General features: G+C 38.0%; 1 protein-coding gene across 1 annotated transcript; it reads right to left on the reverse strand.

Annotated features, from left to right (window-relative positions):
• Window positions 1–758: 758 nt before the first annotated feature.
• On the reverse strand, window positions 759–19,975 carry cul1b (cullin 1b). The gene is made up of 22 exons (XM_072688820.1): window positions 19,874–19,975; window positions 14,010–14,337; window positions 11,702–11,879; window positions 11,142–11,309; window positions 10,805–10,855; window positions 10,585–10,675; window positions 8,455–8,618; window positions 7,847–8,009; window positions 7,041–7,171; window positions 6,476–6,583; window positions 6,262–6,368; window positions 5,526–5,574; window positions 5,189–5,320; window positions 4,984–5,101; window positions 3,847–3,923; window positions 3,618–3,749; window positions 3,140–3,232; window positions 2,981–3,028; window positions 2,714–2,796; window positions 2,359–2,464; window positions 1,908–2,021; window positions 759–1,457 (listed from the first exon to the last, which is right to left on the reverse strand). The coding sequence occupies exons 2-22, from the start codon at window positions 14,147–14,149 to the stop codon at window positions 1,377–1,379; spliced, it is 2,334 nt and encodes a 777-aa protein (XP_072544921.1). The 5' UTR covers window positions 14,150–14,337; window positions 19,874–19,975; the 3' UTR covers window positions 759–1,376.
• Between the last annotated feature and the right edge of the window lie 529 nt (window positions 19,976–20,504).

Below are 20,504 nucleotides of genomic sequence, written 5' to 3' on the forward strand. Positions count from 1 at the left end.
TAGGAGAACCTGACAAACTTCCAAACTCCCTGTCAGAAAGTGAAATTGCCTCTTCTGTGAACTGTTGCTGTGAGGGTTTCTGGTTCAAGTCCCACCAAGGACATGAAAGACAGCTGTCCAAAAAAAAGAGATTACTGGTCCATATCCTGAGCTGGATCTACACAATGAAATGCAGAAAATGTCTCTAGAAACTCTGGATGACAAGAAGGGATAAAAAACAAAACAAAAACAAACTACCCTTACTTTTCTAATCATTCTATTCTGCAACACTTCCTTCTCAAACCTCCCCACTCCACTACCAGTTATCAACAAAGACTTGACTGAATTTAAGGCAGCAACTTAAGTCAAAAAGCAAGCCTTTCCCCACAAAAAAAAAAACAAAACACTTGTTTGCATGGAAGATTGAAAAGCGATACAGAAGATCCAAGATAAGCTCTTCTCTGCAGTGCACATCTACTTTGGGCACACTTTGTAGGTTGTATTCAGGTACAGGCACTCCATGAGTCATTCAATGTGTTTTAAATTCATGTTTAAGAGTATTAGTAAAATGAACAGTAGACAAAACAATATAACCTTTATCGACAGGAAGTCCCAGTTACCCTTTAATCAAAATTATTATTTAGGTGACAAGAACTTTGTTTTGAATTGTTTTAGTTTTTTTCCCCTACCAGGCTACTAAAGAAATAAACAAAAACAGCAGCTTATGAACCTGGTGTGCTTAATTGTAACTTTTGAGAAAAAAAGAGCACATTAAAGGCTTAAAGAAAATTTTAAATTTTATTCATGACATTTATAAAACAAACCACACTATACAAATGATGTTCCTGGAGCAGATAAAGGCTGGTTACACAGTTCTACAAGGGCCAGTTTGACATATATTCTGAGAGTGCTGCCAAAATTCATAAATTAAGTTTATGTCTTTTCAAATACTTTTGTCTTTTGTTTTGCAACCAACAATCTCCATAAAGTCAGCTGTCAGTCCATCATTTCATTTATTGAAGTCATTTAATTCATTTTTGATTAAATTAAATCAACTATTCTCTTCTGTTTAGATGATACGCAGTAGCATGCAACCCTGAAGCTGGGTCTGACTATGGTAAGGGTGCCTTTCAGTGTCCGTTATTTACATATCAAAAAGATGATGGCGATCCTGAGCAGTTGAGATGGGACTTCGGGACAGTGCTGGCAGCGTTAGCGGTCCATTTTTTAAAGGGAGGTCCATACATACAGCTGCTGCTGACTCGCCAGCAGTGATCTTGCAAGACGTCCGTCTGTCCATCCGTCATTTCTCTTCCGTGTGCACATTCCTTACAACATACGCCCAAATGCTTAAGGAATGACATTTACAAGCCGAACGTTAAAATGAGCAAAAATGCTTAAGCCAGGTAGCTGTAGGTGTCTTTCTCTCCATCGACACGCTCCAGGTATTCCTTCTCTATTAAAATGTCGATACATTTCTGAAAGAGAAACATGCTTGTTTAAATATTTGATTTCAAGGTACATTTCTGGTGCATTAAATCAAGCACAAGTTTCCATTAATTAGTAGGAAATAATAAACAAAAACACCAATTAATAGAGTTTAGAATGATCACAGATTATTCTGAAATAAGTTAAATTATAATTAAAATTCAAATGTAAAAATCTGGAGGCAGAAAACGTAAAATACTTGTAAATAGATTAAATAAGATTAGAAAACTTCTTATTATATTATATACATTATATATATATATATATATATATATATATATATATATATATATATATATATATATATATATATATATACACACACACACACACACACACACACACACACACACACACAATGTATATATAATAATCAATAAGATCAAATAAATAAAATCAATAAGATCAAGTCATGACAAATGTGGAGTTTTTAGGCGTACTTTGATGACAGGGACGCGAGGTTTGAATCTTGAGGAGAGCTGGTTTAGCACTTCTGCGAGGAGCTGCTGGTGTTTGAGAACTTTCCTCATTTTCATGATTCTGACGATAGCAGCCTGAACACAAAGAGTAATGAGAAGTTAAATAAAAAAAAATAAATCAGGAGTGTAAACAGATCCAGCTAAAATCAATTCAAGAATATTCAACCATCACGTAAAATAACTTAAAAAATCTTAATTTTTTAGTAAAATTACATCTCCAGGACCATTTGCCTATTCAGAGCCTTTGTTTAAATAACACGGAGTATTAATCAAATCATATTGTGATGAAAATTTGAGATTTTCTAAATAATCAAACTCTCATCAAATCATTGTTTATTATTTGTTCAGGGCCCCCCCTCCGCAATCAAGCTCAAAGTGAAGATACTACACTGGTGACTCCTCATATACTCACTTGTATGAGAAGCTTCCTGTCCTCTTCTATGTTTTTGTGCGTGGTCTCCTGCTCCTGTTTCTGCTCCGTCTTCATCGGCACGTTGATGTTGACCCGCAACTTCTTGCTGTAGACAGAGTACACATTGAGCAAATAAACATAAGTAGGTTACTCTGAAACCGTATACTCATGTACTGCTACTGAAGAGGTGAGAGTGTGTCTAGAAGTAGAAACAGAAGTTTGACTGTAAAATGAATACAGCTTTTCAGGCAAGATAGGAATCAGTGATCTGCCTTTCACCACTTTAATGAAGCTAAGCTTAAACAGTAACAATATTTAAAAAAACCAAAAATCTAATATTAGAAAAATAACTCACTTCTTATAACCCAAGAACAACTTGATCAAAGTGTCAGGTTTGAAGTCCATTTCATCAATGTTTGCATTCTCATCCTCCAAGACCTGCAAAGGACATACATTATTTACAGCATGCAGTTGTTAAACCAGCTTAACCAACCACTGTGTAAAACAACTGGCCTTTAGACATAACTGACCGCAATTTAAACATTACCACCACCCTCAGTGGTCAGAATCAAGTTTATAAACCAGGGCAGAAATATATTTAATAAAAAGTACCAACACTTACCAGCAGCTTTGATTTCAATAGGATTTGCAAAACCTGAACCAAAATATCCTGTGAAATGAAGACAACACATTTTAATCAAAACAATTAACTGCACAAACCTTAGAAACTGGAATACAGTCGAAGTCTTATGTAGGTAAGTGTGCAGGTGCAGGTACTCACTATTTTAATCTGTGTGCTGTCTGCCAGCTGCTGGACTGTGTAGCTGTTCTCTGTGTTAAACTGCAGCAGAATGGCCATCTGGAAAGTAGATGCCTGAAAAGAGTAGTCATAAAATTAAATAACACCTGATATAAATGACATAAAAATATGATGTGCTGATTTAGATCAAGTGCTGATCCAAATCTTTTTGCAATATAATTTATTTGAAACTAACAACTCAGAACTCCTTACTGTTCTTAAATGCATTTGAGTACATAAATATAGGTCACAATATTACTGTCTCCATCTAGTGGTCAGTCAATTTTATCACATATTTATCAGTGCACTTTTAGTTATTTTGTTACTCTACTTTAAATAAAGGCTTAACAATGAAATGACTATCAAGCTTAAAAAGCAGTTAAAGTCCAACTTTACACATGACTTTTTAAGAGCCTGTTGCTGATAGAACTTTATTCAATATTGGTCTCCGAACACAAACCTGCAGAGTGTATCTGTTTTTGAAGCAGTTTGTGACCAGCTCGCCCTTGGATAAGTGGTAGAGCCATGTCAGTTTGCGGCCGCTGTGTCTGCTGGCGTAGAAAGCTGTAAATCTTTGGTAACTCCTCTCCAGCTGTGAAAGGTTTGGAAAGATAGTAATTAGGAATCAGGATGAGGATGTGTGTGGTTCTGTGGCTTGACGTTTAAGAAGCGGAAGGGCTGAGTCTTACCTCTGATGGTAATGCAAATGTACAAGACTGCTGGAAGGGCCAGGAGCCAGAGCTCAGAACCTGAATGCTGAAGTCCACTGTGAGAGTGAGAGAATGAGAAAGATTTAGGAGGTTTTCAGAACTTCAGTTATGTTGTGTTAACATGAAAGTCCCCCTTCAAAATCATTTAATCTACTTTCAAAAAAGGGCAACACGTATTTACTGGTTTAACTTGCGTACAATGTGTGCATTTGTATAGCACTTTTAGGCACTGACAGTTTACAGCAAACTGGTCCCAAACCACCTTTGGAAAATCCAATTGCAACAGTGGCAAGAAAAACCTCCCTCAAAACAAACGTAACAAACGAAAACCCTTTCTTCTCTTGTTGACACCAAATGGCACAACAACAAATAAGTTGAAGTTTTGTTGAATGCACAGTGTTTTCTCCACTTAGATTAAGCACACCGTTTGGATCATTATGTGTTCATTACTGTTTATTTAGAGAAACAATAAAACATGTTTTCTCTTGTTCAGAACGAAAGCTTCGGACAATGAACCATCATGTTGTAACTAACTTGGCATAAGAAATAAGGAAATTTGTCATAACAAAGCTTCTTGACAATAAATCATATGCAGTTGGACAGCCTGTTCATTTCCCTTTGCCACATTTGTAAGGAACATGCATTTGTGTGAGCAGCAGAGCTGAGTATGTGGGTTGTGCCCATCAAAAATGACCAAATAGCTTATTCTGCCATTGACTCGTTTGGTGGACTGAATGACTGAAGTTTGAAGAAACAACTTTGAAAACATATTGGCAATTTAACAATTTATTGTTAAATTGGCTGGGTAATTACTTTAAAGTAAATTATTTATTTATTCTAGCTTGAAAAAGATTTATTGCCAAGAAGCATTGTTACAACAAAAAAAAAAATCTACCAAACACAAATTTCATTATGTTTTGTGCCAGGTTTAGTATAGAAAAATACATTAAACAGAAAATGGCCTACACGAATTAGTTCAACAATCATTCCTGAAGTAAACAACTGTGATTATTCACTGTACACTATAGAAGCAAAAAGGGGGCTTTCAAATTACTTTAAAGCCATTTAGGTCTCAAATTACTGAAACAGCCCTGTTAGGATGAGAAGTGCACTTACAGTCCAAAGGCTCAGAGTTTGAAAGGTGCTTTTTGAACTGCTCATTCAAATCTTTACTGACACCGATGTCCTGGAACATGCGCTGTAATTTTGATGTGTACTCGAAACCACACGCTTGCTGCAGATGAAGGAGAAGACCAGAAAAGCACAATGAGGGATGACTCTTAAATGTTATAATGTGAAAATTAGAATAAAAATCACAAACCTTCAGTTTGGAGATCATACTGGCCTCTGCATCGTCACTGGCACTGTTCTGGTGCACCAGTCTCTTAGCTAGCATCTTGGCGTAGAACTTTTGGAAAACGTCCTTATCCTCAATGTACTTGAAAACCACCATCTGTTCAAGAAGGAATACTTTCAGTTCGGACATCTGTTAACTATTTTTTTTTTTACTTGAATATAGCATATCAAATCTATGTTTTTTTTTTTGTTTTTGTTTTTTTAAAGCTTTTTTAAAACGTCAGCATGAACTGGAACTCTTCAGTGAAGGCTGGAACTCTGACCTAGCTGAGCATTTTAAAGACCTTATTTGTGATGCTCACCACTTGATTCAATGTGTCCTCCAACTCTGCCTCCTCTGGGTTCTTCGAGCTAAATATTAAGACAACAGAACTTGGAGCTTAAAAACTGCAAATGATATTCCCATTTTAAATACATGGAACAAACTAATGCGTCTGGACAAAGGTTTTGAATCACTTTTTTTTTTAATATAAAACCAATTAACTAGCATATATAAGTATTAAATGGTGCTAATGACAGTCCTGCGCACCACCCTATTAACAATACAAAGCAATTGAATGAAATGTTGAATGTTTCCACAATTTCAGAAGTGGTGTTCTTATCTCCAAGCAGAAAATGACTAAACAGACAGAAGTGCAGAATATTCATCATAAAAAGCTCCTATGATAGAATGATAGCATTTAAAATAGATATTTAAAACAGGCTTTATAAACACACTGCACAGGTTAAAATTAAATAACAATTGTAAACAAACTAATAGAGATAAAAAAAAAAAAACAAACAAAAAAGAAAACAAGCTTTTATGAGGGTTTTATGTGATGACATTTTTTTGTGTTTTTTCCCCTTGATGACAGGCTAAACATGGGGCAGCTGGGGAGCCCTTGGCCAGAATAAATAGGGTACGCTTTACTGAATAATCTGTAAACTGATGTTGTTGAACTGGCAAGGTTGAACTGGCATTTAAGGTATTAAAATTCATTAATCCACTTTTACACTTCTACTACACCGCATTTTGAAAGAGAGAAAGTGAGAATTCACCTCTTCTTCAGTAAGGAGTCACAGTATCTGGCCAACAGCTCAGGGGATTTGCTGGAGGACTGGGCCATTTTTGTGACAGCGTTATTGTTGATAAATCTTCCACATGCCTAAAAAAGGTATATAAACATACACACAACCTTATTGGAACCAACACTTAAAAACACAGGTACAGAGCAAGAAAAGAAATTACTACTCTATAATACAAACCACAAACCTTATCAAGTGCAGCCACAAAGCCAGCATCGTTATTAAATGCAGACATGACTAATGCATTGTACTTCTTATGTACATCCAATATGGTCTGCACATACATTTTGGGATCCTGCAAGGGAATAAAAAATAAACAAACAAAAACCGTTACAAACTAATTACAAAAAAGGTATTTATTGACAGAGACTTATGTAAGCAAAGAATAGAGACCAGAAAGGGTGTTGTTAATATAGTCAGTGTGTGTGTGTGTGGGCAGTATTTAGTTATAAAGGATTTCAGAAGCATGCAATTTAACCTCATGGAGACATACAGGTGCTTTGTTTCCATTCCTATGGGGAAGTCCACTTATGATATTTGTGTGGGTTTATGTAGGGTTAAAGTGTAAGTGCTAAAATTATTTTTCAGATGACCTTTTTCAAAACTTAAACCTTAAAATGTTTGTTTGCATTACTACACCTTTAAGACTGATATCAAATGAACTGTTCTGCATTTTACATCAGACAAGAGGCAGTCCAGACTGAAACACCCCTTTAAACTTCAGCATCAATGGGCTGATTCCTCAGACTTACATTGAGAGCTGAATCCCCACACTTCTCAATGGCTGCCAGGCCCTGGTTGTGAATGTGAGTCTCCAGTAGTTTCTTTAACTCTCCTAAACCATCCGTGATGCGGGACACAAGATTATACATCCGACCAAGATCTGTAACCAGAAGAAACAATAGAAGCATGAAATACATGCTAGTCATGGTAAAAACTAAGGATGAGCATAATTGTCATTAAACATTTCAAGCCATTATTTAACTTGAACATGAAATATAATTCAAATGTGAAATAAAGTTATGTCAAATATTCAGAATGATAAGCAGCACTATGGATGATACTAAAATAATAGAGAAAGATGTACTCTCAAAAATTAATCAGAATTTTTTAAGTAAGAGCAATGACAACTTAAAGAATAGTTTGGATTCTTAAATAGTTATTGGCCTGGTAAAATGATTATTTATTGAAAGTTTCAAAAACAAATTAAAATATATACTTTTTACATTCGTGGCTGTTTTTAAATATCCTATCCTAATATAATACTTCTCTATTTAGGCTAGCGACACTGCAATAAAGCAAACTTTACCATAAACCAAGAGGATAAGATCTCTGCTGTCATGTATAATTAAACTCAGCTAAGACATTAACCAAACGTGTATGACATTAATGAGCTGGTCATTTGATTATCAAAAAGCCTAATTTGCAATACAAGCTTTTAGTGCATCTCTCAAACAATGCATAAAAGACATCCCTTAAGGTGACAGAAAAGGAAAAGAGCTGTTCTGCTAAATATATTTTAGTGACATGATTTCAAATGAAGTAAGGGATGCTCCACCTTCGTTCTTGTCTGCATCCAGAAGGTTCTGGAACTCTGTGTGGAAGATCTCCAGGTGTTTCTCTATGAGAACCTGCTCACACTTCCGAGCGAGTTCATCCTGTGTGCTTTCATGGAGATAAACCTGCACCCGCCGCTGTTCCTCCAACAGCCGTGCCTCTGCCTACACATGTTTAAAAGTTAAAAGTTTATCTGCGCTCTACTCCATCCAATTAAAGTACATCAGGTCAGCTGCAGGTGGAACCGAACAAATCCATAGTGTCAGGATTTTAGAGAGGTCAGCTACCAAATTTGTGGTGATCCAACTGATCTTTCAAATGTGTCCTTCTAAACAACATTTCAATATCTTTCCAGACAGAGAGGTACATTGTGACCACTGATCTCTGACTGTTTAAGAGGGATTATTATAATGTTTTAATTATAATGTTTTATAAAATGTTGTCACTGCTCAAATTTACATTACACAATATTTAAATCAGGGACAACACACACATTACCCCAAAATAACCCACAGGGATGATTTCATACCCCATTAGTGTGGAGTTTTTAAACACACTTCACAGCTCCTTGCTCTCACACAAATCCAACAGTTTTCATTGATAACCCACCTTTTTCATGTATTCAGTTACAGGGTTTTGTTGCAGGAACTCTGTGCTTTCTCTTGTATAGAAGCGTTCCGTGTCTGCCAAGAACTGTGTCTCAAAGTACTCTTTGTACACAGATAATGTGGGCCCCTTCGCAAAGGCATCGTCTTCATTCAGGCCCAGCTCGACTGCAAGAGACAACAAAACTGTTACCTGACGGTTCAGAGGTTCACTTTTAATCATGTGCCTTCTACACAGCTCTTGGTGAAACTAAACATAAGGAACAAAACTAGACTGTGTTCACAACAAGTTCAGTCCTTTAACCCTTAGAAGTCACAGTTTGTTAAAACAAGCAGAGAAATTGTGCAGAAAGTGCAAATTTAAAACTTTCAATTCATACCACAGTTGTACAGTTGTGTTCAAAATAATAGCAGTGTGTTTAAAAACATTAGTAAAGCAGAAAATCTTTATAGTAGTTTTTATTTCCATGCATTGGGAACATTGCATACTGTTTTCCAAATCAAAACATGAAGAAATGTATATACTTTTTAACTGCTTTACAGAAAATACCAAAAAATGAAAATTGGGCTGTTGAAAAAATAGCAGTGTCTGCATTTGTCTTTACAAACTCAAAATATGTACTCTTTTTTTTTTAGGATTTAGCATTCCTGTGAATCACTAACCTAATATTTAGTTGAATAACCACAGTTTTTTAGAACTGCTTCACATCTGTGTTGAATAGTCAACCAATTTCTGGAACCTGTCAACTGGTATTCCAGCCCAGGATGCTTTGACTACATCCCACAATTAATTAGCATTTCTTGGTTTTGCTTCAGAAACGGCATCTATGTCGTCAACCCACAAGTTTTATTTCGGATTAAGGTCCGGGGATTGAGCTGGCCACTCCATAACCTCAATTTTGTTGGACTAGAACCAAGATTTTGCTCGTTTACTGGTGTGTTTAGGGTCGTTGTCTTGTTGAAACACCCATTTCAAGGGCATTTCCTCTTCAGCGTAAAGCAACATGACAAGTTCAAGTATTCTGATATATGCAAACTGGTCGATGATCCCTGGTATGCGGTAAATAGGCCCAGCACCATAGTAAGAGAAACATGCCCATATCATGATGCTTGCACCACCATGCTTCACTGTCTTCAGAGTGTACTGTGGCTTGAATTCAGAGTTTGGGGGTCGTCTGACAAACTGTCTGCGGCCCTTGGACCCAAAAAGAACAATTTTACTTTCATCAATATGTTTCTCCATTTCTCTTTAGGCCAGTGGAGGTGTTCTTTGGCAAATTGCATCCACTTCAGTACATGTCTTTTTTTTTTTTTTTTTTTTTATTTAACAGTGGGACTTTGCAGGGACTTCTTGCTAATAAATTAGCTTCACACAGGCGTCTTCTAACTGTCACAGCACTCACAGGTAACTTGAGACTGTCTTTAATCATCCTGGAGCTGATCATTGGTTGAGCCTTTGCCATTCTGGCTATTTTTCGATCCATTCGAATAATAGTCTTGCGTTTTCTTCCATGTCTCTCTGGTTTTGCTCTGTATTTTAAATCACTGGAGATCATTTTGGCTGAACAGCCTATTACTGTCTGCACTTCTTTATAAGTTTTACCCAATCAACTTTTTAATCAAAGTTAGCTGTTCTTCTGAACAATGTCTCAAACGACCCATATTTCTCAGACTTTCAAGGAGAAATGCATGTACAGCATGTGCTGCCTTCACCCTTAAATAAGGGCTGCTTGATTCACACCTGTTTCCTCACAGAATGATTGACCTCACTAATTGAACTCTACGCTGCTATTATTTTGAACACACCTCTCAATTAATTATTCAAATACACAGACTCAAGAGCATGCATATCATGAGTCTGTTGGTTTTCTAAGAATCTACTGCACCAACTGGTACATTGTCATGTGGTAATATAATTTATACCAAAAACAGTGATTATCTGGTTAGTCATATTGGACTGCTATTACTTTGAGCACAACTGTATGTCTGTAAGTAAAAGAGTCAATAATAAATCACTAAAAATAAAAACTACTTATTTTTAAATTTAGCACATGACTACTGTGAGACTACCACTACGAGACCCCAAAGAGTTTATTCTTTAAACGTTATATATTTAAAGTTAACAGGAACCCACCATAGGACTGTACAACGCCACTGATCAGTCTGGTGTTGATAGTTTCTCCGTTTCTTTCCCTCTCAATGAGTTTCAATACAGCGTTTGTCACCTGAATACAAACAGGTCAGATGCTAACTCTTTACACTGTACAAAATAAGGCACAGTATAGGATAATGCTGCATTGCAATTCTAGTACTCTAATGACGATGCATGCAAAGATAAAATAAACAGGCCTTACCTGTTTATTTAGAGGTCTGAATAAACACTCTCTCCAGGTTACCAAGGCAAGCTGGGGAAAAAAAGGAAAAAAGGTTTAAGAATAACTTCTTGGATCACCTTCAGAAAAAAATTTCTATAAATTTTCTTTCTATAACTTTTAATAGATAGACAGTAATCGATGAAATGGGGTACATTTACTCTGTAAAAAGTTGTTTTAAAAACAAAGTCTTTTATCATCTAATAAATGTCACCTACATCTACTGATGCTCATCGTAACCCTTACTCTGTACAATAATGGAACTAGGTTCTATCTCTACACAGCACAGTGCTGAGCCTTCAGTAAGTGGAGGTCTTACCGAATAGATTTCATAGATTCCTTTCCGTCCTTCATCGCACTCTCGTCGCACCCAGTGTCTGTTGAGGTAGGCGCAGATCCCGTTTAATACTTTACTGGAAAAGCGATAGTCCTCCCACTGCTGCGTGTAGAACTTCAGAACACTTTCATCCATCAAATCTTCACCATCCTACCGCAAACACACACAGCATGAACATAAGAAATTAGATAATTAAGCACAGAATTGTTAAGGAGAGCATCTGTACACCCCAACTGATAGATCAACTCGATACTGAATATGATTTTAGTTTTAGTATTCTATTTAAAACCATGCTCTTGTGCAGAATATGTGTTCCTATATATTTTCACACTAAAGACTTGCTATATAATCCCAATCAGCTCAAAAAATAGTAAAGCAAAGCAAATGTCTTCTATGGTCAATCTAACCTCTTGAACAGAAGGATCATTGTTTAGTTACTGACTGAAGAGTTCATATTCTGTATTCATGTATTTTTTTTTTTTTTACACATAGAACAGTCAAGTTAATGAGATGAAAGATGAGGCTTTGCAACACAGCATTACCTTAAGAAGATTTGTTAAGTAGTTCTTTAGAAATTCCTTCAGTCTCTTGTAGAGTTCCAGCCCGACAAACTGAGCTCCGCCTGGAGTTGGGGACTTTTTTGAGGGTTTGGCCGGGGGTACGCCTGCGCCCCTTGCCTGGTTGGACTGATGTACACTGGTACAGTAATTATAAACATGTCTGAAACGGAGCGTTAAGGAAGTCATAGAGAAGACTGAACACCTTTGATAATTCTCTTGAAAGGATTTTAGTAACAGAGCAGCAATTTCAATGCAGTATGAAAACAGTTGAACAGTGAACAAATCAATAGATATGAACAGGACAAATATTGGATATAGGCACTGGCTCATATCCAAATGTCTGAATAAGCAGATTTTTTTAATGGAAACAGCTTAAAAACAGACTTTGCCCTGATTCACCACAGACGATGACATTGTCTAATTCTCCTTAACATCACAGCGCTGTTATAGCATTAAATTAATCCAGCCAGCGGATTTGGTTTTGTGAATGCTTCTCAGCTCAACTCATAAGCTGGAGACTAATCTCAAATGCATGAGGAGTTACACCGATTGGGAATGATTTAACATTCTTCTACGGCTTTACACAAAACAAGCTTTCATTCGAAATCCATTATCTATGATGGCGGTCATTTTCACATTCACAAATCAGACACCCAGCAAGACAAAGTAAAAGTTCAGACATTCATGGCTCAGCATTTCTATAACCAAGCTGCAAACCATGCATGGACTGAAATTGGACAGCACTAAAGTGACTGGACAGAACTATGAAACTGTATTTCCATTAAATGTATTGACAAAATCTAATAAAATCTATGATCAGCTGATATGGTCCACCTGCTGCAAACATATCACCAATAACGTGTTGAGAACTCCTTTTGATCCCAGTCATTTAATGATGTGATTTTTCATGATATGGAGGTTAGCAAAATGATGATATATCAGTATTCTGATGACTACTCATGTTTGATTACAAAGAGCATAATTAGCCTGTTCAACTGAAAGATTTTCAGTTTTTAATAAAAATCTGTTTATAAACAGCAGTAACCTATAACCTGCCAGTAAAAACACTACAGGGCTCTGTTTTTTGAAACCTAGAGTGGCTTTGGATGTTCGTGCCTGCTGCTTTTGTATTTCTCTTTGTGGTAGAACCTGTAATGGCAGTATGTTCATGTTTCAAGGCATTGCTTGGGTGGGGTTCTACATTTTGGGGGGGCTTTTTACACCCATCATTTTTTTCCCTTTCTAGCTCATGCCTGGCATTAGGCATGGTGCCAGCACACTCATGGACTAAACTGTGTACATTTTTTTTTTTAGAGACAAAAAACAGTTCTTCTATTTGATCATGCCTACAAAGGCAAAGGTAAAAAGGGCAAAACCTTTTTTAAGATCTTGTTCAGCAAGAAACAACCCCCAGAAATAGTATAAATTGCCTATAAATTGATGGCTCAATCAGGCTATTATTAGTTTGGTATTAGTATAGTAAGTCCACTTATATAGTTTGACCTTTTAAAATAAGATGATTACTCGACTGACTGTCAATATAATCCGCGATTGCTTCACCATAACATAATGAATGATGACAGGCCTACTAAGAATGCTTGAAAGTGTGGGAAACACAAGTAGATGGATCTTCAGAGTGCTGGGATCCATGGTTTTGAAATAACCTAAAATTATTATGAGCTGCAGCCTGATGCGGAACAGGAGTGGGTGTAATGCAAAACGATAATCGTGACCCAGCAGAGAGTTATGATCGAGAGCCTGTATAACTCATGATTTCATTTCTGAGACACCCTGCTCTGAACAGCCCTATTGTGAGTTTAACGTGGGCTGAGAAGTGTCTGGCTGGCCTACTTAAAATTACCTGATTTTACATATACTTAATGCACATGCCCCAAGGTGATAAAAAGGAACCACCACTTTTGGTTCCCAAAAGATCTCTGGATCTTCTGAAACAATACATTAAGAGCAAAAATGCAGATAGTCTGGGGGTCACTGAAAACCAGTTTGAAATGCACTGCTTACAAGAAATAATTTGTGTAAATCAGTACTTTCCTCCTATATTTATTTATATGTGTGAGTGAGAGAGAGAGAGATACAAACCATCAACATACTGCTGGTCAGATTATGGAGTTTGGACTTGCACTGATACGGTGTGTAGTGCTTGGATCATGTTTAGGTTGTGTTATCAACAATTATAGCATCAATAGCAGTTTAGTAACACCCCGGCCTGGCCCAGTTACATCATTGCCCTTATTCCCACCCAGAGAAACCGTGCTTGAGATGAAGATACGTGTAGAGTTCCATGTAGCGTGACTTGGCCATGCTTTGGCGCGTGTAAACTTGCTGAATGCCCGCTCGCAGGTCATCCCAAATCTGGTCCAGCCCGATCTGTTTGAGCCCGTGGGGGTTTTGGGTCCTGTTGGACGACATCTTCTCTATGCTGTCCTGCTTTTGTCTGATGAGTCCCTCCTGTCTGCCCTGCTCCAAAAATGCTGGCGATTTCACAAACACTCCATAGTGCACAGGTCTGCAAGGGTCATACGGGAAAACAGGATGACTTCACACACTCTGGGGTGCTTTCAGCAGACTGACAGCGTTTAATATCTTCACCAGGTGACCTTTAAAGAAAAGAAGCATACAGAGGTCAAAAACAAGCATACTGCTACCAATGACTAGCAATGATCTGCTGATACTTGCGCAATCCAATGGAATTTGACATCCTTTTCATTTTACATAAACTTATTGCATAATTATTTCTTGCGGCAATTCTAATGTCAGCTATGCAAACCAAACATCACGGTTGACCAGTTTGGAGGGTCACAGTTTGTGGACTACCTTAAAAAACATTCAGTGTGCTTGCTATGACTCTTTTTACACCTGAGAATTATACACTTGCATTTTATGGGAGATCCAGATAAAATCCTGATAGTCAGGTGTAAACAGGGCATGTGTCACTATATATAAAAAGGTTGTGTACACAGTAGAACCAGATGCTCTGGAGCAGCTGTGCATGAGCCTAAGGTCACTGTGCCCAACACTGCACCATCTACTGTAAAGAGTAGAGGCTGTGACTGCAGTAAATACAAATCAATACAAACTTTGAATCCCTTTTGCTTTTAGAAGAAACTCTGAATGAGCAGGTACCCAAGTGTTTAATAATGAAATACATTATTGTGGAATTAAGCAGGTCAGCAACTGTTAATATGACTAATACAAGTTGTTGTTTTTTTTTGGTCACTAAGAGCAGAGAGAATTCCTATATGAACTCAAAGTCTGAAAGTTGGTCTGTTTTCCTGTAAACACTTAAACATCTTTTTGTTGTTTTGCTGTCTGTGTTCTACAAAGGACAGTTCTCTCATACCCTGTATTGCACATTTGATTTACAGTGAATGAAAGGGACATTTCTTGCCTTTAATGTTTCCCATGAAACATATTACTACAATTACTATTAAATACATAATCTATCAAACCCTTGTTTAGTGAACTCAAACCATTGACCGATTATACTGTGCCATGAGTCCATGAGACAGAAGTGTGTGTTATTCGAGCATGTCACTATTGCTGGTCATTGTTGACGTGTTACCAGGCTGTACGTCTCGACTCTCTGCATATCTGTAACAGAGAGTGGCTGGAGTTTTGTATCTAAGGTACGTGACTGGCAGGATTGGGTAAACGGTGTTACTAATAATATCATCACACCGAACCGGCTTACTTGTTTACAGACAGCTGGCAGTAAATGAAATAAGGTCACAAGCTGGTGATAGTAAACCTGCATCAGTGAACTGAACACTGAAGACAATGGCCAAAAAACAAAAAAAAACAAAAACAACAAAAAAGACACATTGGATGAGCACTTAATACAGAAAGAAGTTCTCCTGTCAATTAAAACTAATGTATGCAATACAGCCCTACAGTGGCCCAAATATACTTAGAAATAGGCAAAAATATCACAATACAAGTTAACAAACTAAATGCAGAATCAAAACAGGAGTGCCCCATTTAAAGACGGCTATTGAAAAACTCCTAAAACCTAAAACCTTTTTAAACATATCGAAATATGCCATCTGCAGAGTCCTGGCTGATGCTTAAAAATAACTTTAGAAAAAGCCCTTTTAAAAGAAGCTTATTTTAACTAAATCACTTTATTTAACATCAGCAAGGAATGCACAATTACATTGGCAGATATTTGCTTAGATATAATGATTACACAACAGAGGGTTAGATTTGGTCAATATTTCGTGGCAGTTTTTGATGCATTAATTGACAGAAGAGTCTTCTGTTATATACCCCCAGGTAAAGAGGTATCAGTTAGCGGAGGTAACAGAATTAGCCATTAGTGCTCTTCTCAAAGCATGTTTAACTGTCTGACTACGGTACGTTAGTGGCACTTTGAAAATATGTGGCGAACTAGTCCTAGCTAGTGGAGAGACTGCATTAGCTGTACAAATAACAATAACAAAACCCAACTACTGGACCAGCACTGGTCAGCGAGCAGCAGAATTATATAATCTTTTTTTGCAGTGGTGTAAACAAACAGGCTGCAACCACGTCACAGCACCCGGGTCAGTCAGCCTTACAGTGACACAGATCAGAGCAGACGGGCCACTGTCTGTCACACAGATTTCAGAGGACACTGACTTTTAATCCACACACATACATCTAAGAGGAGAATCAGGTCACCTTTCTACTTGCCAATCTAATCCATCACCTGGTGTGTGTTAGACAGCCTGGCCTAGTACTGGCCGCTGGCTCGCTTTGCCCAATAACGTTTGTGTACCACCACAGACAGAGCTGCAGGATATATATAGGGCTGGATTTTGGAAGAAACTTCACGATACAATACAATACGTACTGCGATACCAGCATCATGTTACAATAAGTAATAATAACTTTAGTCCAAGTCAGCGCAACAGGAAGAGTTGAGGGGTATTCCTATTTGACAATCCTCAACTTTGGGCTTGAGGTATCTGGCGAACTGAGAATGCCTGCCTTGTGATATATCCCCTAGATGTGCATACTTATTTTTTCACAATGTTAACTTTAATTTATTACTTTCATTTGTTTTTAATACTACATCTTTAATTAACTAGTGAAATGTTGGGTAAATAAGGTTTGTATTCATTAAAGTTTTCCACCTTTACATAAATGCAGATTTAGAAAAAATAAAATAATAAACACAGAAATAATTGCAGAAGAGCTCTTAGATCTCCTAGAGCAGCAGCTCAGGTATGCATGAGTATGAATGTGAATAGGATACACATTTACTGAGTCTGACATAGAGCTGGCTGATTTTTGTGTTTTTTTTTTTTTTAAAGACATTTGTCTTTACAATACGATATTAATCACAATAGGCAGAGGCAGCGCAAAGGCAGCTTTCACACAACATTTTTGACATTCGTGAAGGGGGGGGGGGGGTGTAAAAAAATAAAATAAAATAATCAGTTGCTGTCCTACTGCATCTGTGTAGATAGACTGTGCAGCTCTGAATAAGAGGTGGCAGTAGCGGCTACTTTCCCCTCCATTACATTTAAATTCTCTGTGGCAGACTGAAGCCCTGCCACACACCATCTCCTATTGGCTAACACATGGCTACATTGGACAACACAGCATAAGGTTGATGAGTTGCCATGCACAGGTGTCCGTCAACACAACATCATTTTTACACATCATCCATAACTGCTGATTAACAGGGTATACTAACCTCTTGGTACATTTACAAAATAAACCAAGTTAGCTGCCATATATACACCATACATGTATACGTTTACCTCAGGAAAAAGAACAGTTCAAAGAAATTAGTGGAATGTGTGTATATGTCTATATATTGCTGTGACACTCCTGTCCATTTTGAGTGTCTTTTGACCACAACTGTATATTTAATTTCGGTTTTGTCATTACTGCTCACTCATGCTATAGCACATATAACACATTGTGTTATTTTTGTGTAATTTTTTTTTTTTGCTAGCACTTTTGAAACTTTTCAACTTGGCTATTACTTTTTTAATTGGTGGTGGTCATTATGACATTACAGGCAATGTGTTGGTACTGGTAGAGAAATTAGTTCGGAGTACTATTATCAGGAGATACTGACCCCATACAGGGCTGCATAATACATCGTTTTATGATTTTCATGATATAGTTCGGCCATATTGCCCACCATTAAATGGAGTGTGCCAATGATTGATTGTGTGTAATTGTGTTTAGTGACAGTTGTTGTACCACACTTTACTGATTTGATTAGATCATTAAAATGCTGCCTCAACACCACAATATCTGAACTGCATTTCACATGGAAATGCAGTTCAGGTCACGCAAAGTGAAATTCACTGAGATGCTATTCAGCGACTGGAAAACAGCCCAAACGGACTTTATATATATTTTTCTTACTGATTTTCTGTCATTTTTCAGCCCATGTTAACTCACATGCAGATTAACACTGATTCAGCAAAGTCTCGCGGTCTACAGGTCATCTGAGGTCACTTCCACATTCGGCCTTTCCACACGTTCTCAATTAAACCAAAAGGGTCATTTCCTTCAAATCTGGCCTACGAGACAAACGTCTCAATTTCCTTCAGAAAGAGATAAGGAATATGTTCAGCATTACAACAAACACAACCAGACAAAAAGCATAGAGAGATTCAACGTAATCTGGTTTTACAGACCGGACCAGCATAGAATTATACACACTACATGACCAAAGTTAGTAGACGCCTGCTGCTCAAGAGTTTCTTCTGAAGCAGCAGCCTCTACTCTTCCTGGAAGTTTTTACACTAGATGTTGGAACATTGCAGAAGGATCTGATAGCAATCAGCCACAGAAACATTAGTGAGGAAAGCGTCACTCCAACCCATTTCACAGGGATTGAATTGAGCTCCATCACTCCAGTAAACACAGATTCCAACGGCCCAATCAGTCTGCATATTCATTTTTACTTTATCTGGAAAATTATTGACAAATACATGGGTGTGATGCAGGTAGATTTAGTCTACTAATGTCTACAGTTCATACACTCAAGTATGGGCATCTGCAGATATGTACACGAAGAAGTATCAGATGTTGGCATCATCCCCCAATTCCTACACAGGTGCATCCCTACTCAGAGCAGCACTAACTGTTCAGCAACCTGAATTCAGGGGACCTGGGAATTCATCACCCCAATCCAGGTTAGATTTAATAGGCTGCAGATACTCCTTTCTAGCTTACAAACGGGTTTCAGAGTGTGAATAAAGCACAGGAAGGTGCTCTCTGTCCAGAGTAGACACAACCCTGAAATTATCCACCTTCCTCAGTAGCATTTAAGCCAAAAAGGGATCAGTGTCAGCTACTGAGAGCAGGCTGCGCTGCAGTCGGGTTAAAGTGTGTCTTTATAGACACACACACTTAGATTAACACTGATCAGAAGTTCATTTGACGACTTTCTGCTGTCTGCTAACTACATTTTACACGTATGGTGGATTTTAGTGAAGCTAAACACACACACACACACACACACACACACACACACACACACACACTTCAGCTCCTTCACACACAATGTTAGCTAGCTCAGTGAGACTATCCAAAATAAAAGCCTATACCCTGAATATCACCTAAAACCTCACCCAGACAACTTCCAGAGTATATTAATCCAGCTTCACCACTCCGCCGTTAAGAGGTTTACACTCCGCCGGCGACACACTGGTGAGCTAGCCCTAGCGCTAGCTAGCTTAGCCCAGCGACGCTGTTATTATGGTGTAGATATGCTAAGCTAAGCTAGCTGAACGAAGATCGACGTCGAGCGGAAAATATAACAAATCTACTCCAATTTATGAACATTATAACCCAGCACACCACAAGCCAGGGCTAGCGGTGAAGGCCGGGTGGCTATGACCCTCTCAACCGAAACCGAAAGAGCGTCAGCTAGACGAGAAGCTGGAAAATAAAGAACGGAGGTAGCTAGCTAGGTAAGCTAAGCTAAGCTAAGCTAACAGGTAAGTGATGATGTAGCTAAAATGGCTCCCTGTTCAATGCGTCAGTGCTATGAGCTAATGTAGCTTCACAAAACTGCCCCATATTTACTACTATATCTGTACCCGGATAGTTAGACAGCGGTGTCTGCGGTACGTTGGCTTGGCTGACAGTTCAAAACGAGACATTTCAAATACCACAACCTACCATTTTCCACCGAGCTCAGGTATCCAGCTTAGCTGAGGATCTGGACTCCTCTGCCGCCCTGAAGCTGTACTGAGGGAGCTCGAGCGCTCGCTCTCTCTCTTACTCACTCACTCGCTCGCTCGCTCGCTCACTCACTCACTTAAACACACACACACACACACACACACACACACACACACACACTACACTGCGTGTGTTCCTGTCCTGAAGCTGGAATATTAATATTATTAATTATGTGCCCACTGCAGAGTTGCAGAGTGGGTCTTACAGACCTTATTTGGGTCGCAGAAGTTGACTGGCAGGGTATTTCCTCAGTGGTCTGAATATAATAATATGTGTGTGTGTGTGTGTTTATGTCCAAAAAGCAAACACACTAGTTCATTTTCCCACACACTCATTATCTGTTACAAATACACTAGCAGTTTTTAGCTAATGTGTCTTTAAGACTGATATATGTAAACGAGCTCTGTTCTGATTGGCTGCCTTGTATCCTGCCTCATTTGACGAAAATCCAGGGTGAATGGGCGGGGCTAAAATCTGCTGTAGAGACTGTATGTGAACAGAGATGTTACAGCTGACTCTCCTTGATCTTATTTGTGAATTCACAGAAACAAGGAGTCAGGACGTTCAT

The sequence above is a fragment of the Salminus brasiliensis genome, chromosome 1 (assembly GCF_030463535.1).
Source record: "Salminus brasiliensis chromosome 1, fSalBra1.hap2, whole genome shotgun sequence".
NCBI classification, from domain to species: Eukaryota; Metazoa; Chordata; class Actinopteri; order Characiformes; family Bryconidae; genus Salminus; species Salminus brasiliensis.

Coding starts and splice junctions, on each gene's coding strand:
- cul1b (XM_072688820.1), bottom strand. CDS start 14,149: ATGTCGTCCAACAGGACCCAAAACCCCCACGGGCTCAAACAGATCGGG. Junction 6,369..6,475: donor TTGTGGCTGCACTTGATAAG/GTTTGTGGTTTG, acceptor TACCTTTTTTAG/GCATGTGGAAGATTTATCAA. Junction 3,750..3,846: donor CATTTGCATTACCATCAGAG/GTAAGACTCAGC, acceptor AACCTTTCACAG/CTGGAGAGGAGTTACCAAAG.